The following is an 18572-nucleotide window of genomic DNA, read 5'->3' as shown; positions in this document are numbered from 1 at the left end:
TCAGGGAACTAAGATCCCTCATGCCACTTCATGTGGTCAAAAAACATTTTTTTTTTTTTTTAGTAGGGAAAAAAAAAAGGCAGATATTTTGAAATGATTTATTTGTAAATAACATGTGATTAAACCATGGGTGATTTGGAAAGATAAAACAACTAGAGATATAGAAAGGAGTGATACCTGAATGTTCTGAATATTGAATATCGATATTTAGCATTTTGATCTCTGAATATCTTGAATATGGGAGATGTAAAGAGCACCAAGTTATTAGCCAATTTGAAAATTATTCTTGAAGAATAGAAAATGATGCTTTTTCAGGCAGCAGGTAGATGGGAATATCTTTTGAAGACTGGAAGAGCCTTGCAGAACAGTGATTTTTATGTGTTAATATCTTGTTTCCTGTACTGTGTAACACTTATGAATGACCATAGTCCTGTTGAGAAGTTGATGGACTCCCATTTTATGGAAAAAGTATAAAGTGCCTTGGTAACTTGCCCAAGGTCAAAATGTACTATAAATGCAGAGCCCAGATTTTGAACCCAGGTTTATTTGATTCTGTTCAAACACTTCTTCACTGAGAGTCTGCTGTGGTGCTGGGAATAGTGCTTGTACCTTAGGAGTTCAGAGTAGAATAATACATGGCTCCTGTCCTCAACATAGTGTTGCAAATGAATAAGATAGTAATCTGTAGGGAGCTTTGGGGAGCCAGAGAAAGACCATTTAGCTCAGTCTGAAATTTTAGGGGCATTTTCTGTCTGAACTGGATCTCAAGGAAGGAGTAAGAGTTAATTGCAAAGAGATGATCTGTGGAGGGTGTTGCTTGCACCAGGGGTAACCACATGTGTAAAGATATTTAGGCATAAAAATAGCATGATTTATGCTGAAGAACATATTTCTGTCTGAGTCTTAAAGGATGAGATTGGTGGTGACCAGCAGAAAGAAGAGCCTGAGTTTTTCTTTTCATACATGATTACCTGGACAAATATCAGAAACTGGTTAAAATATTTGTGGATAAAATTTCAGCCTTTTCAGTGTGGTTTTATCTTCCTTTTCTAGGATCAGTTCGACAGCTTAGACAAGCATACACAATGGGGAATTGACTTCTTGGAAAGATATGCCAAATTTGTTAAAGAGAGGATAGAAATTGAACAGAACTATGCGAAACAATTGAGGTAAGTTATATATTTTTTTCAGTTTTCAGAAATGAAATTACACGTTTAAATAGTTAGCTTTAGATAAATGTGATACACTAGGAGTTGAAATCTGTGCTTTTCATCAGAATTAGATTGAATTAGGTAACTGGTTTGTTTTATTTATTTTTAAATTTTATTTTATTTTTAAACTTTACAATATTGTATTGGTTTTGCCAAATATCGAAATGAATCTGCCACAGGTATACATGTGTTCCCCATCCTGAACCCTCCTCCCTCCTCCCTCCCCATACCATCCCTCTGGGTCGTCCCAGTGCACCAGCCCCAAGCATCCTGTATCCTGCATCGAACCTGGACTGGCAACTCGTTTCATATATGATATTATACGTATTTCAATGCCATTCTCCCAAATCATCCCACCCTTGCCCTCTCCCACAGAGTCCAAAAGACTGTTCTATACATCTGTGTCTCTTTTGCTGTCTCGTATACAGGGTTATTGTTACCATCTTTCTAAATTCCATATATATGCGTTAGTATACTGTATTGGTGTTTTTCTTTCTGGCTTACTTCACTCTGTATAATAGGCTCCAGTTTCATCCACCTCATTAGAACTGGTTCAAATGTATTCTTCTTAATGGCTGAGTAATACTCCATTGTGTATATGTACCATAGCTTTCTTATCCATTCATCTGCTGATGGACATCTAGGTTGCTTCCATGTCCTGGCTATTATAAACAGTGCTGCGATGAACATTGGGGTACATATGTCTCTTTCAATTCTTGTTTCCTCGGTGTGTATGCCCAGCAGTGGGATTGCTGGATCATAGGGCAGTTCTATTTCCAGTTTTTTAAGGAATCTCCACACTGTTCTCCATAGTGGCTGTACTAGTTTGCATTCCCACCAACAGTGTAAGAGGGTTCCCTTTTCTCCACACCCTCTCCAGCATTTATTGCTTGTAGACTTTTAGGTAATTGGTTTGTTTTAGTGACTGGTTTAATTAAATCATTGCCTAGTATCACAAGGAATATTGGCTGGCTAGATCATGAGCATCTTTCATTCCAGAAAGATACTTAAAATTATACAATCAAGAAGCAAAATTCCTGGAAAAAGAAATAACTTGGTAATATTAATAATTTTGTGCTTTACAGTTTTTTCCCCTGAACTTTTTGCGTTAGTAATCTTTCCAAAACATTGATTTCTCCAGTTTCTCATTTCTTCATAGTTTCTAAGACTTACAAAGTGAGTGTGATGAGCTGTGTTTCTTTCTGTCAAAAAGTAGATGTATATTACTGATAAAAGATTCTGGAAAATGTGTTGGGAGATAAAAATTTTAAAGGGAAAATTTTAATCTTAAAACAAATGGAACTTAAGATTTTATTCAAGCAGAAAATCATTGTTGGACCACAACCTGATAACTAGTTTTGCTGCAGCTTACTCAATAAAAATCGTGTTTGAAGCCTGAAGACTAGAAAACAGTGTAAGGTTCTAGGTAAAGGGGTTAGGATTCTTTATGTTTTATAGTGACAGAAAAATCCAGCCCACAAGGCACACATGAGTAAGGGTCCAAACATAATTTGATCTGTGGGTCAGATGTGTTCAGGCTCCTGTTTCTTGGCTCTTCTTCCCATTGTTGCCTTTATACTTGTTTTATTCAATACCATCCTTTTTACCCAGTAGCCCTAGATTGCATATCTTCATACTCCCACATCCTGGGGAAGAATGATGATATTTGTTGTGCATTTGAGGGGAGGAGATAGGAAGGGAAAGGGGGAAGGAAGAAAGTGAAAGAAAGGAGAGGGAGGAGATGGAAGGAGAGCAGAGTGCAAGCCTGTATCAGCTTCTCTTCTCCAGAAATCACAGCAAAAGTCTCCTTTTGCTGACCCTGGTTAGATTATATGCTTATCCTGAACAGTTCACTGAAGTGAGAATGTTAGATTGATTTATAGCTAATTAATTGCCCAAAAGAAATATAAGGTAGTGGATCACAGGAGGAAGGGAGATTTTGAGTGATAAACTACATATGCCCACCATTTATAGCAGTTTATTCAAGGAGCTGACTGGTTGTGGCCATGAGATAGACTAGTATGATGAATAGGTTACTTATAATGATATACATACTACTGTTTTGACATGTATTAAAATTGTAGCATCATGCTAATTTCTTGATCCATTTGCATCCTATGTTTTTTTAAAAAAAGTAATTTCCATATGGAAATATAACCAAGGAAGCTACAAGTATATTAATAATTGTGATGATATTTTATCTGCCCAAAAGTTTTGACTTGGGAACTTTACTGTGCAAGAATCTGGAAGCATTAAAGGACCTCTGAAAAGTTAAAATAGCAGTAAAAAGAATGTGTTCATGTGTGAACAATGAAAAATTTCCCTCATTTAATTTTTAATTTGATCTCAACTCTAGCACATTGTTTTCTGGTTTTTAAGTATGCCAGTAAAAGTGAAGAGAACAAATGCTACAGACAATAATACAGAGATGTGATTACAGTGTGAAGTGACAACAAAGATTAAAATATTGCAAAAAACAAGATAAAATGTTTCCAGCTTAAAGGTACCTGTCAGTAAGGAAATGATGAAAAATACTGAGGAGTATACAATTTAAACAAGTCAGATATAGCAGCATATTTAAACTTAAAAGGGTGTTCAGTCTGTCAGTGTGAAAAGCAAGCTGTAGAACTGAAGGTACAGCAAGATGTCCTTGCTTACTTGAGGCTGAGTATATAGCTATGTATAAAATTTGTGTGTATTCTTTTTTTTTTTTAATTTGTGTGTATTCTGAAGAGATCTAAATGGGATACCCCAAATTGTTTGACCATGGTTACCCCTGGGGAACGAGAGTAGGGGGTGGGAAGGGACAGAACTTATACTTATTACTTGTACTTTTAAATTATTGAAGTTTTTCTAGTGATTATGTAATCTTAAGCAAAGAAGATGATATATTTCAAAGAATATCACCACAAATTTTAAAAGAAAAATTGGTAATTTATAAGGTAAGCTATCAGCAGTATGCTGTATTTAGTTGTCCAGAATAACTTGGGTCTCAAGGGTTTCAGGGTGGCCAAGATTTTAACAGAGTAAAAGACTGTAATCAAACAGCAGACTTGTCTGCCCTTCTATTTTGTGACTGATAATAACAGTTATAATTTTCACTTACTTGCAAAGAGAGATTTTGACAGCACTTCTTTGGAGCAGGAGTGGTTAGAACCCGTGATTACATGGTATGAAAATATACTTTTGTAGTGAGAAAATAGATGCTCTAGTTCAGTGATTTGCATCTTTTTTCTGTCCCAGCAGACTAAAGAAATTTAGTACATGTTCATCCTAACAGTGGTTTTCACTTGCAGTGATTCTCAACAAGAACAGGATTATTGGAAGGTGTTGAGGAATTCTAATAAAGAAGAGTTGGGAGGAGGCTTGTGTAACTTGAAAACCACAACTCCCTTTCCTTTGTCCACATTGATATTTGCTGCTTTGGATGAATACTTAGTAAATAATTGAATTATCAGCTGCTTTTTATAGTGTCTGTTTTGTCCAAAGGGAAGAAGTGTGCCTTGTTTATTTCCTTTTCTTTAATGAGAAAAATTCTTTTGGTTGACTCCCTCCTGTTTTGCTATGGCGGAGGAGGACAACTTCTTTTCATAGTGAGAAGAACTCTTTTTTCCTCCTAAATAATAACTGTATTCAGAATGTTAAATATTTTAAATATACTGCAGGATTAAATTTTGCAATATACTTTTGTAAATATACTATTTATTTGCATAAATTTTCACATGATTTTGGCGCTCCCTCGTTTATTTTCTTCTGTCTTCTATTTGTCTGTTTTGATGGCTTTGGTTTCACTTTATTTAAGTTTTGGTATTCACTTTTGGTAGTGATTTGAGGATGAGAATAAATAAAAAATAAAGCATCTAATTATGTTTGGAGACATAGTTATAAACAGTCCAACCATGTCCATTTTGATGGATAATAAGTGGTGACTATGAATCACTTGGTAGAACTTTCCTTTGTTTGTAGACATAAAAAGTAGAAGTTACTCTAATAAATTTATGCTATTGTATATGTATGACAGAGATTGACTAAATTTTCTTATGTGAAAAACTCTGTGCATAATGGTATGTATTATTTTTGTCTAGTAAAAATAATTACAGCAGTAAGTTCTATCATAGAGATTGCTGTATGAAATTATATTTCTCTATTTCACCCCAGATCATTCCTTTTTGGCTCAAATGTGACAGTGTGGTACTGAAAGAAAAATAGATTGGATGACTAAAAATTACTCTTACCTTAACCGGAACAGAAATCTCTCCAGATTTCTTGGATCTTATTTCTGTTTCTGTACCTTGACAACCATGGCTACATAACTGGTACCTCTAGAGCTGAGTGACTATAAGTTGAATGCATGAATGATTGAATGATCTGTGTTTCAGTTTAGTTTAGAAATTAGGATCTCAATATGCTGACCTTTGAACCATGTGCTGCTTTCTATCCATACTTGAGTTTATGTCATATATTATACATCAGTGTGAAGAGATTGCTCTACTAAGAGCTGTCCCCAATATTTAGGATAGGCTTAGATATAGAACAATGTAAATAAAACCAGTTTCTATTTTCTATTTAGTTTTTATTTTCTCATACTTCTTTATCAGAATTTTCTCTTTCTGTGTTTCTGTTTAGTAACAGAAGAACCTAGGGAGCTCATCTTTTGTGCTGACCTATGGAAAGTAGAGACTACTGTTTGTTTTTGGTCGGCCATTGTTTAACTTTTGACGCTTTTGACTTCCCTGAGTGTTTTTTTTTTTTTTTTTAGAGGATAATTGCTTTACAATGTTGTGTTAGTTTCTGCTGTACAACAGAAAGGCTCATCACCTTAACAAGAATTACAGTCTATTCCTGATTTTTGTATTAAATGTTTTGTTAAATGATGAAGCCAAACCTGATAAATAAAGCATAAAGCTCTTAAGAAAGAAAATAGAGACTTCCTTGGTGGGCCAGTGGCTAAGACTCAGCACTCCCAATGCAGAGGATGTGGGTTTGATCCCTGGTCAGGGAACTAAATCTCACATGCTACAACTAAAAGACCCCACATGTGTCAATTAAAAGACCCTACATGTGACAACGAAGGGCCTGCATGCACCACAACTAAGACCAGGTGCAACCAAATAATATTTTTAAAAAAGAAAATAAGTTCAAACCAGTTGTGTTAAACATTTTGATAGTGAACTTTCCAATGAAAAGGATTTAAAGATCTTCTTTAAACAACTATAAAGAATAAGAAGGTTGTTAATGATGTTGGCTGTATAGATCACTTAGTTAATCTCTTAGCTTTTTCATAATACCTTTAATATTTTTATTTCTAAGTTATTTGTAGCCATTTGAATTGTGTGGCAGTGTCTAAAATGAGATATAATGTTTATTTTATCATCCTAATGTTTAAAATATGGTCACATCAGATAAATTAAGCTGTTTATTTGAATCTAGGACTATGTTGTATAGTTCTTCAAGAATCTAATATTTAGAGGGAAAACAAGTTATCAACTTGCAGAAGAAAATTTCTCTGAAAAGTGTAATACTTAATTAAATATGGGGCAATCTGTTCCTTCCTCGGTCTAAATTGAGCAAATAAAATAATTTTTCTCTTTTCTGTCTTCAACATACCAGAAAATACTCTTCTGAAAGATTTGCAGTTGCCTAGAAATCACATTGTTATGCCTATTGCATCCTAAATAGTAATGAATTGTTGAATATGTTCTTTGAGTATAGAGTATGAAGCTGATAATATAGATACAGAATACAGAGCCCCATTCACATCTTACGACCTGTGTATCCTTGACATGGTAAAGATAAAGCAAAAGTAGGAACTGGCATTTTTAAGAAATAAGATACTTTGTTCACTTTAATATCCATTGAAACTTGCTTGAATTTCTTCTCCTAGGGCCTTCAGGCGTAAATTCTTTCTTTAAATTTAAATTTATTTATTTTAATTGGAGGCTAATTACTTTACAATATTGTATTGGTTTTGCCATACATCAACATGAACCCACCACAGGCATACACGTGTTCCCCATCCTAAACCCTACTCCCACCTCCCTCCCGTACCATCCCTCTGGGTCATCCCAGTGCACTAGCCCCAAGCATCCTGAATCCTGCATCGAACCTGGACTGGCGATTCGTTTCTTATATGATATTATACATGTTTCAATGCCATTCTCCCAAATCATCCCACCCTTGCCCTCTCCCACAGAGTCCAAAAGACTGTTCTATACATCTGTGTCTCTTTTGCTCTCTCACATACAGGGTTATCGTTACCATCTTTCTAAATTCCATATATATGCGTTAGTATATATATGTAGTATTGGTGTAGTATAGTATTGGTGTTTTTCTTTTTGGCTTACTTCACTCTGTATAATAGGCTCCAGTTTCATCCACCTCATTAGAACTGATTCAAATGTATTCTTTTTAATGGCTGAGTAATACTCAATTGTGTATATGTACCACAGCTTTCTTATCTATTCATCTGTTGATGGACATCTAGGTTGCTTCCATGTCCTGGCTATTATAAACAGTGCTGCAGTGAACATTGGGGTACATGTGTCTCTTTCAGTTCTGGTTTCCTCAGTGTGTATGCCCAGCAGTGAGATTGCTGGATCATAATGCAGTTCTATTTCCAGTTTTTTAAGGAATCTCCATGCTGTTCTCTGTAGTGGCTGTACTAGTTTGCATTCCCACCAACAGTGTAAGAGGGTTCCCTTTTCTTCACAGCCTCTCCAGCATTTATTGCTTGTAGACTTTTGGATAGCAGCCATTCTGACTGGCATGAAATAGTACCTCATTGTGGTTTTGATTTGCATTTCTCTGATAATGAGTGATGTTGAGCATCTTTTCATGTGTTTGTTAGCCATCTGTATGTCTTTTATGGAGAAATGTCTATTTAGTTCTTTGGCCCATTTTTTGATTGGGTCATTTATTTTTCTGGAATTGAGCTGCAGGAGTTGCTTGTATATTTTTGAGATTAGTTGTTTGTCAGTTGCTTCATTTGCTATTATTTTCTCCCATTCCGAAGGCTGTCTTTTCACCTTGCTTATAGTTTCCTTTGTTGTGCAGAAGCTTTTAATTTTAATTAGGTCCCATTTGTTTATTTTTGCTTTTATTTCCAGTATTCTGGGAGGTGGGTCATAGAGGATCCTGCTGTGATTTATGTCAGGAGACTATTTTGCCTATGTTCTCCTCTAGGAGTTTTATAGTTTCTGGTCTTACGTTTAGATCTTTAATCCATTTTGAGTTTATTTTTGTGTATGGTGTTAGAAAGTGTTCTAGTTTCATTCTTTTACAAGTGGTTGACCAATTTTCCCAGCACCACTTGTTAAAGAGATTGTCTTTAATCCATTCTATATTCTTGCCTCCTTTGTCAAAGATAAGGTGTCCATAGGTGCGTGCATTTATCTCTGGGCTTTCTACTTGTTCCATTGATCTATATTTCTGTCTTTGTGCCAGTACCATACTGTCTTGATGACTGTGGCCTTGTAGTAGAGCCTGAAGTCAGGCAGGTTGATTCCCCCAGTTCCATTCTTCTTTCTCAAGATTGCTTTGGCTATTCGAGGTTTTCTGTATTTTCATACAAACTGTGAAATTATTTGTTCTAGCTCTGTGAAAAATACCATTGGTAGCTTGATAGGGATTGCATTGAATCTATAGATTGCTTTGGGTAGTATACTCATTTTCACTATATTGATTCTTCCAATCCATGAACATGGTATATTTCTCCCTCTATTAGTGTCCTCTTTAATTTCTTTCACCACTGTTTTATAGTTTTCTATAAATAGGTCTTTAGTTTCTTTAGGTAGATATATTCCTAAGTATTTTATTCTTTTCGTCACAATGGTGAATGGAATTGTTTCCTTAATTTCTCTTTCTATTTTCTCATAATTAGTGTATAGGAATGCAGGGGATTTCTGTGTGTTGATTTTATATCCTGCAACTTTACTATATTCATTGCTTAGCTCTAGTAGTTTTCTGGTGGAGTCTTTAGGGTTTTCTACGTAGAGGATCATGTCATCTGCAAACAGTGAGAGTTTTACTTTTTCTTTTCCAATTTGGATTCCTTTTATTTCTTTTTCTGCTCTGATTGCTGTGGCCAAAACTTCCAAAACTATGTTGAATAGTAATGGTGAAAGTGGGCACCCTTGTCTTGTTCCTGACTTTAGAGGGAATGCTTTCAATTTTTCACCATTGAGGATAATGTTTGCTGTGGGTTTGTCATATATAGCTTTTATTATGTTGAGGTATGTTCCTTCTATTCCTGCTTTCTGAAGAGTTTTTATCATAAATGGATGTTGAATTTTGTCAAAGGCTTTCTCTGCATCTATCGAGATAATCATATGGCTTTTATTTTTCAGTTTGTTAATGTGGTGTATTACATTGATTGATTTGTGGCTATTGAAGAATCCTTGCATCCCTGGGATAAAGCTCACTTGGTCATGGTGTATGATCTTTTTAATGTGTTGTTGGATTCTGATTGCTAGAATTTTGTTAAGGATTTTTGCATCTATGTTCATCAGTGATAAAAAAAATTGAAATCATTTCAAGCATCTTTTCTGACCACAATGCAGTAAGATTAAATCTCAATTACAGGAGAAAAACTATTAAAAATTCCAGCATATGGAGGCTGAATAACACGCTGCTGAATAACCAACAAATCACAGAAGAAATCAAAAAAGAAATCAAAATATCCATAGAAATGAATGAAAATGAAAACACAACAACCCAAAACCTGTGGGACACTGTAAAAGCAGTGCTAAGGGGAAAGTTCATAGCAATACAGGCATACCTCAAGAAACAAGAAAAAAGTCAAATAAATAACCTAACTCTACACCTAAAGCAACTAGAAAAGGAAAAAATGAAGAACCCCAGGGTTAGTGGAAGGAAAGAAAAAATTAGGGCAGAAATAAATGCAAAAGAAACAGAAGAGACCATAGCAAAAATCAACAAAGCCAAAAGCTGGTTATTTGAAAGGATAAATAAAATTGACAAACCATGAACTAGACTCATCAAGAAACAAAGGGACAAAAATCAAATCAATAAAATTAGAAATGAAAATGGAGAGATCACAACAGACAACACAGAAATACAAAGGATCATAAGAGACTAGTATCAACAATTATATGCCAATAAAATGGACAACGTGGAAGAAATGGACAAATTCTTAGAAAAGTACAACTTTTCAAAACTGAACCAGGAAGAAATAGAAAATCTGTAACAGACCCATCACAAGCATGGAAATTGAAAATGTAATCAGAAATCTTCCAGCAAACAAAAGCCCAGGTCCATACAGCTTCACAGCTGAATTCTACCAAAAATTTAGAGAAGAGCTAACACCTATCCTACTCAAACTCTTCCAGAAAATTGCAGAGGAAGGTAAACTTCCAAACTCATTCTGTGAGGCCACCATCACCCTAATAAAAACCTGACAAAGATGCCAGGCATAAATTCTTAAGTCCTCTTATTTATTCTTAATTTATTTTACGATCTGCCACCAGTAGAGGTATATTGAGAACGAAGCATGTCCTTTAAAAAACAAATGCAGTATTCAGAATTTGTCTAATACCACTTGTACCTAATGTGAAATTTACTGTTTTAATCATTTCTAAGTGTATATTTCAGCTGTGTTAAGTATATTCATCCTTCTGTGATCAATCCTTAGAACTTAATCATCTTGAGAAACTGAAACTCTGTGTATTAACTCTCCATTTTCCCCTTCTTCTAGGCCCTGGCAATTCCACTTTCTGTTTCTGTGAAATTGACTACTCTAGGTACTGTATAAGTAAAATCATACAGTATTTGTTCTTTGGGGGATGGGTTTATTTCACTTCTATTGTTCAGTCGCTAAATTGTGTACATCTCCTTGCAACCTCATGGACTGCAGCATGCCAGACTTCCCTTCCTTCCCTCATGGACTGCAGCACGCCAGGGAAAGATGGATAGAGATCCATCACTGTCTCTTGGAGTTTGCTGAAACTCATGTCCATTGAGACATACATGATGACATACAGTCATCTCATCCTCTGTCACCCCCGTCTCCTCCTGCCCTCAGTCTTTCCCAGCATCAGGGTCTTTTCCAGTGAGTTGGCTCTTCGTGTCAGGTGGCCAAAGTATTTGAGCTTCAGCATCAGTCCTTCTAATGAGTATTCAGGGTTGCTTTACTTTAGGATTGACTGGTTTAGTCTCCTTGATGTCCAGGGAACTCTCAAGAGTCTTCTCTAGCACCACAGTTCAAAAGCATCAGTTCTTTGGCACTCAGCCTTCTTTATGGTCCAAGTCTCACATCTGTACATGACTACTGAAAAAACCATAACTTTGTACGGACCTTTGTTGGCAAAGTGATGTCTCTGCTGCTTTTTAATATGCTCTCTAGGCTTATCATAACTTTCTTCCAAAGAGCAAGCGTCTTTTAATTTCATGGCTGCGGTCACCATCCACAGTGATTCTGGAGCCCAAGAAAATAAAATCTGTCACTGTTTCCACTTTTTCCCTATCTATTTGCCTTGAAGTGATGGGACCAGATGCCATGATCTTAGTTTTTTGAATGTTGAGTTTTAAGCCAGCTTTTTCACTCTCCTCTTTCACTTTCATTAAGAGGCTCTTTAGTTCCTCTTCACATTCTGCCATTAGAGTGGTGTCATCTGTATAGCTGAGGTTGTTGATATTTTTCCTAACAGCCTTGATTCCAGCTTGTGATTCATCCAGCCTGGCATTTCAAATGATGTACCCTGGGTGGAAGTTAAATAAGCAGGGTGACCGTATACAGCCTTGACATACTCCTTTCCTGATTTTGAACCAGTCTGTGCTTCCATGTCTGGTTCTAACCAGGTTGCTTCTTGACCTGCATACAGGTTTCTCAGGAGGCAGGTAAGGTGGTCTAGTATTCCCATCTCTTTAAGAATTTCCCACAGTTTATTTCACTTAGCACAATGTTTTAAGGGTTTATCCGTGTTGGGAAGTATATCAGAATTTCCTTCCTTTTTAAGATTGAATATTATTCCATTGTATGGATAGTACCACATTCTCTTTATCCATTTATCTGTTGATAAGCATTTGGGTTTTTTCCACCTGTTTGGTATTGTGAATAGTGATTCTATGAGCATGGTGTCCAAATATCTGATTCCCTACTTTTAATTCTTTGTGTGTATACCTAGAAGAGGAATTGCTAGATCATATAGTAATTCTGTGTTTAATTTTTTGAGGAGTACCATACTGTTTTTTGCAGTGGGTGATCTAGTTTGCATCCCTACCAGTATGCAAGGGTTCTAATTTCTCTACATCCTTACCAGTGCTTATTATTTTCTGGATGATTCCTTCCTTACTACCTTCCTATACTCCTTCCAGCCTTCCTTCCTCCCTTTTTCCCTTTCTCCCTGCCTGTCTTTTTCTCCATCCACCTGCCCTTTTTGGCTTCTTTTTGTGTGTTGGCTTTATTCTTTCAGTGCAGACTGACTTTTTTGCTGCACATGGCAAGAAACATACTCACCAATTAAGTTTTATGTTTGAGAGATTCAAATCTCATTCTGGCCTCAAAGTTCTGGTACAAAACGTTTTCCATCTCTGGATCACTTAACTGAGACCCTCAAATAAGGTCATCTTTGTTAATCTGGCAACTCTTAAGCATGATAACTGTTAGAGGGAGGGAAATTAAGACAAAAGATACTAGTCAGTCTCAGATATCTAATACTACCCTTTTGCCAGAAGAAATACGAAGTTGGTACAAAAGTTACTACTGCGGTTTTACATTGTTGAACTTTGCCATTTGATACTAGAATACATTCTTAAATAAATGTTGGTATTATATATCACTTTAATACACTTTTCTTGCATTATGTTTTTTTGCTAATGACTTATTGCTGTTTTATATTTATTTTAGATTAGGGAAATGATGTTAGACAAAAAGCAAATTCAAGAGATTTTTTTTTTGAGTTCAAAATGTGTTATAAAGCAGTAGAGACAATTTGCAACATCAACAGCACATTTGGCCCAGGAACTGCTAACAAACGTTTATACAGGAAAATGGTAGTTCAAGAAGTTTGGCAAAGGAGATGAGAGCTTTTAAGATGAGGAGTGCTATGGCCAGCCATCAGAAGTTGACAGTGACCGATTGAAAACAATCATCAAAGCTGATCCTCTTAAAACTACATGAGAAGTTGCGAAAGAACTCAGTGTTGACCATGCTATGGTCGTTTGGCATTTGAAGCAAATTGGAATAGTGATAAAGTTCAGTAACCAGATGCCTCATGAGCTGACCACAAATGAAAAAAATCATCGTTTTGAAGTGTCATCTTCTCTTATTCTGTGCAACAACAACAATCCATTTCTCAATTGGATTGTGATGTGCAACAAAGTGGATTTTCTATGACAACTGGCAATGACAAACTCGAGGTTGGAGCGAGAAGAGGCTCCAAAGCACCTCCCAAAGCCAGACTTGCTCAAAAAAAGGTCATGGTCACTGGTGGTCTGCTGCCATTCTGATCCATTACAACTTTCTGAATCCTGGTGGAACCATTATATCTGAGAAGAATGCTCAGCAGATTGATGAGATGCACTGAAAACTGCAACGCCTACAGCCGGCATTGAAGAATTGGCCCAGTAGAATGGGCCCAGTTCTTCTCCACGACAATGCCCGACTGCATGTCAGAGAACCAGCTCTTAAAAAGTTGAGCAAATTTGGTTATGAAGTTTTGCCTCATCCACCATATTCACCTGACCTCTCGCAAAGCAACTACCACTTCTTCAAGCATCTCAACACTTTTTGCAGGCAAAACTCTTCCATAACCAGAAGGAGGCAGAAAATGCTTTCCAAGAGTTCACTGAGTCTTGATGCATGGATTTTTATGCTACAGGAATAAACAAACTTCTTTCTCATTGGCAAAAATGTGTTGATTATAATGGCTCCTATTTTGATTAATAAAGATGTGTTTGAGCCTGAAAAAGAGAAAGTCGATCAGTCGTGTCCCACTCTTTGCAACCCCATGGACTAAACAGTTCATAGAATTATCTAGGCCAGAATACTGGAGTGGGTAGCCGTTCCCTTCTCCAGGGAATCTTCCCAACCCAGGGATCGAACCCAGGTCTCCCGCATTGCAGGCAGATTCTTTGCCACAAAGGAAGCCCAAAAATACTGGAGTGGGTAGCCTAACCCTTCGCCAGCAGATCTTCCTGACCCAGGAATTAAACTGGGGTATCCTGCATTGCAGATGTATTCTTTACCAATTGAGCTATCAGGGAAGCTCAGTTTGAGTGTTTGAGGCTAGTTATAATGATTTAAAATTCATGGTCTGAAGCTGCAGTTACTTTCTACCAACCTGATAGTATGATTTGTTCACCCTTTACAAATGATATGGTATTTATCACCTGTTAAACAGCAATTGGAACTTGTTTTTGTTAGTTGCTCAGTCCTGTCTGACCCTTTGCAACCCCGTGGACTGCAGCATGCCAGGCTTCCCTGTCCCACACTATCTCCCAGAGTTTGCTCAAATTCATGTTCATCGAATCAGTGATGCCTTCCAGCCATCTCATCCTCTGTCATCCTCTTCTCCTGCCTTCAGTCTTTCCTAGCATCAGGGTCTTTTCCAATAAGTCAACTCTTTGTATCAGGGAGCCAAAGAATTGGAGCTTCAGCATCTGTCCTTCCAGTGGATATTCAGGATTTCCTTTAGGATTGACTGGTTTGATCTTGTTGTCTAGGGGACTCTCAAGAGTCTCTTCTCCAGCACCACAACTGAAAGCATCAATTCTTCGGTGCTGAGCCTTCTTTATGGTTCAACTCTCACATCTGTACATGACTACTGGAAAAACCATAGCTTTGACTATATGCACCTGTAGGCAAAGTGATGTCTCTGCTTTTTAATATGCCATCTAGGTTTGTCATAGATTTTCTTCCAAGGAGCAAGTGTTGTTTAATTTCATGGCTGCAAGTCACCATCTGCAGTGATTCTGTAGCCCATGAAAATAAAGTCTGTCACTATTTGCATTTTTCGCCATCTGTTTGCCATGAAGTGATGAGAACGGATACCATGGTCTAAGTTTTTTGAATGTTGAGTTTTAAGCCAGCTTTTTCACTCTTCTCTTTCACTTTTATCAAGAGTCTCTTTAGTTTCTCTTTGTTTTCTGCCGTTAGGATGGTGTCATGGGCATATCTGAGGTTATTGATATTTCTCCCGGCAATCTTGATTCCAGCTTGAGCTTTATCCAGCCCCACATTTTGCATGATGTACTCTGCATATAAGTTAAAATTAGCATGGTGACAATATACAGCCTTGACATACTCCTTTCCCAATTTGGAACCAGGCCGTTGTTCCATATCTGGTTCTAACTGTTGCTTCTTGACCTGCATCAGGTTTTGCAGGAGGCAGATAAGGTGGTCTGATATTCCCATATTCAAGAATTCTCCACAGTTTGTTTTGATCCACATAGTCAAAGACTTTAGCTTAGTCTGTGAAGCAGAAGTAGATGTTTATCTGGAATTCCCTTGCTTTTTCTATGATCCAACAGATGTTGTCAATTTGATCTCTGGTTCCTCTGCCTTTTCTTAATCCAAGTTGTACATCTGGAAGTTCTCAGTTCACATACTGTTGAAGCCTGCCTTGAAGGATTTTGAGCATTACCTTGCTAGAATGTGAAATGAGTGCAGTTGTGTGGTAGTTTGAACATTGTTTGGCATTGCCCTTCTTTGGAATTGGGATGAAAACTGACCTTTTCCAGTCCTGTGGTCGCTGCTGAGTTTTCCAAATTTGCTGGCATATTGAGTGCAGCACTTGCACAGCATCATCTTTTAGGATTTGAAAGAGCTCAGCTGGAATTCCATCACCTCCATTAGCTTTGTTGTAGTGATGCTTCCTAAGACCCACTTGACTTCAGACTCCAGGGTGTCTGGTTCTAGGTGAGTGATCACACCATTGTCGTTATCCAGGTCATTAAGACCTTTTTTGTACAGTTTTTTGTATTCTTGCCGCCTCCTCTTAATCTCTTCTGTTCTGTTAGGTCCTTACCATTTCTGTCCTTTATTGTGCCTATCTTTGCATGAAATGTTCCCTTGGTATCTCTTAATTTTCTTGAAGAGGTCTCTAGTCTTTCCCATTCTGTTGTTTTCCTCTGTTTCTTTGCATGGCACACTTAGGAAGGCTTTCTTATCTCTCCTTGCTATTCTTTGGAACTCTGCATTCAGATGGGTATATCTTTCCTTTTCTCTTTACCCTTCGCTTTTCTTTTCTCAGCTATTTGTAAGGCCTCCTCAGACAGCCATTTTGCTTTTTTGCATTTCTTTTTCTCGGGGATGGTTTTGATTACCCCCTTCTGTACAGTGTTACAGACCTCCATTATAGTGCTTCAGACACTCTGTCTCAGATCTAATCCTTTGAATCTATTTGTCACTTCCACTGTAAAATCATAAAGGATTTGATTTAGGTCATACCTGAGTGACCTAGTGGTTTTCCCTACTTTCGTCAATTTAAGTATGAATTTTGCGATAAGGAGCTGATCTGAGCCACAGTCAGCTCCAGGTCTTGTTTTTGCTGACTGTACGGCTTATCCATCTTCAGCTGCAAAGAATATAATCAGTCTGATTTTGGTATTGACCATCTGGTGATGTCCATGTGTTGAGTTATCTCTTGTGTTGTTGGAAGAGAATGTTTGCTATGACCAGTGTGTTCTCTTGGCAAAACTTTGTTAGCCTTTGCACCGCTTCATTTTATTCCAAGGCCATACTTTCCTGTTACTCCAGATATCTCTTGACTTCCTACTTTTGCATTCTAGACCCCTGTGATGAAAAGGACATCTTTGTTTGGTGTTAGTTCTAGAAGGTCTTTTAGGTCTTCATAGAACTGTTTAACTTCAGCTTCTTCTGCATCAGTGATTGGGACATAGACTTGGATTACTGGATATTGAATGGTTTGCCTTGGAAAGGCAAAAAAACTGAGATCATTCTGTCCTTTTTGAGATTGCATCCAAGAACTGCATATTGGACTCTCTTGTTGAGTATGAGGGCTACTCCATTTCTTTTAAGGGATTCTTGCCCACAGTAGTAGATATAGTGGTCATCTGAATTAAATCCACCCATTCCCGTCAGTTTTAGTTCACTGATTCCTAAAATGTCAGTGTTCACTCTTGCCATCTCCTGTTTGACCACTTCCAATTTACCTTGATTAATGGACCTAACATTCCAGGTTCCAATGGAATATTGAATTAAAACTCAGAGCCTCTCAGATGTTGAAACATTAAAAATGTAAAAGTGATTTATGTGCCTTAAACATTTTTTTTACATTTTACTACTTTCAGAACTGTGAAATGCAGTTTAAATAAAAGTGAATTAATGTTTTTAGAAATTATTTGGAAAGCTTATAATTTTCACTGAAGTTCAACTATAAACATGACAAAACTAGAATGGATAAATATTAAAATCCAGAATTTAAATATAAGTTAAGTAGTATGATATATTTAATACCACATAGAATATATAGGGAATACTGTAATTTTTAGAGAAGCCCATTAAATTTAGAAGCCTTCTCAGACTACTGAAAAGTATTAGTTTTTCTGTATCCGTGATGCATGATCCTAAGGTACTGAGAAAACATGAATGAAAGACACATGCATCAAAGCAAAGTAGTAGCTTATCTATGACATCTATTATAACATATATCTGTATAAACCTTTAATTCCTGATTTATAACACAATACTCAAAACATGTGTTACATATAAAAACTACTTTTCATAATTGGTTGTTTGGAGAGTCTCTGAATTTAGAAGAATGGGAAATTTTTTTCATAAACAGCCTAGGGAAACTGACACTAAGGGCAGATTTTTAGAAAATTTTTATTTTATATTGGAGTATAGTTGATTAACAATGTTGTATTAGTTTCAAGTGTACAGCACAGTGATTCAGTTACACATACAAATGTATCCATTCTTTTCCTTTTCCATTTAGTTTATTACAGAGTATTGAGCTGAGTTCCCTGTACTATAAAGTAGGTACTTACTGGCTATCTATTTTAAATATAGCATTGTGTACCTGTCAATCTCAAACTCCCAATCTATCCCACCCCCTCCCTTTTCTCTCCTGGTAACTATAAGTTTTTCTCTTAAGTCTGTGACTCTGTGTCTGTTTTGTAAAGAAGTCTTTTGTAATAAGCGATATCATATGATATATGTCTTTCTTTGTCCTCCTTTTAGTATGATAATCTTCAGGTCTATCCATGTTGCTACAACTGGCATTATTTCATTATTTTTAATGGCTGAATAATACTCTGGGGGGGGGTGTATAAACTTTATCCATTCATCTGTCGGTGGATATTTAGGTTGCTTCCATGCCATAGCTATTGTAAACAGTGCTGCAGAGAACATTGAGGTGCATGTATTCGTTCAAACCATGT

The 18572-nt window shown here is 36.7% G+C and overlaps 1 protein-coding gene across 3 annotated transcripts in view; it reads left to right on the top strand.

Moving 5' to 3' along the window:
• Nucleotides 1–18572, top strand: part of FNBP1L (formin binding protein 1 like) — a 119461-nt gene that overhangs the window by 54994 nt on the left and 45895 nt on the right. For all 3 annotated transcript variants that reach the window (XM_070786080.1, XM_070786079.1, XM_070786082.1), the window contains exon 2: nucleotides 1054–1169. In XM_070786080.1, coding sequence (XP_070642181.1) covers nucleotides 1054–1169 — 116 coding nt within the window. The remainder of the gene's footprint in view (nucleotides 1–1053; nucleotides 1170–18572) is intronic.

Source organism: Bos indicus, chromosome 3, assembly GCF_029378745.1.
Source record: "Bos indicus isolate NIAB-ARS_2022 breed Sahiwal x Tharparkar chromosome 3, NIAB-ARS_B.indTharparkar_mat_pri_1.0, whole genome shotgun sequence".
Lineage (NCBI taxonomy): Eukaryota > Metazoa > Chordata > Mammalia > Artiodactyla > Bovidae > Bos > Bos indicus.
Note: the sequence above shows the minus strand (reverse complement) of the source record. Positions and strands in the feature narration are given on the sequence as shown.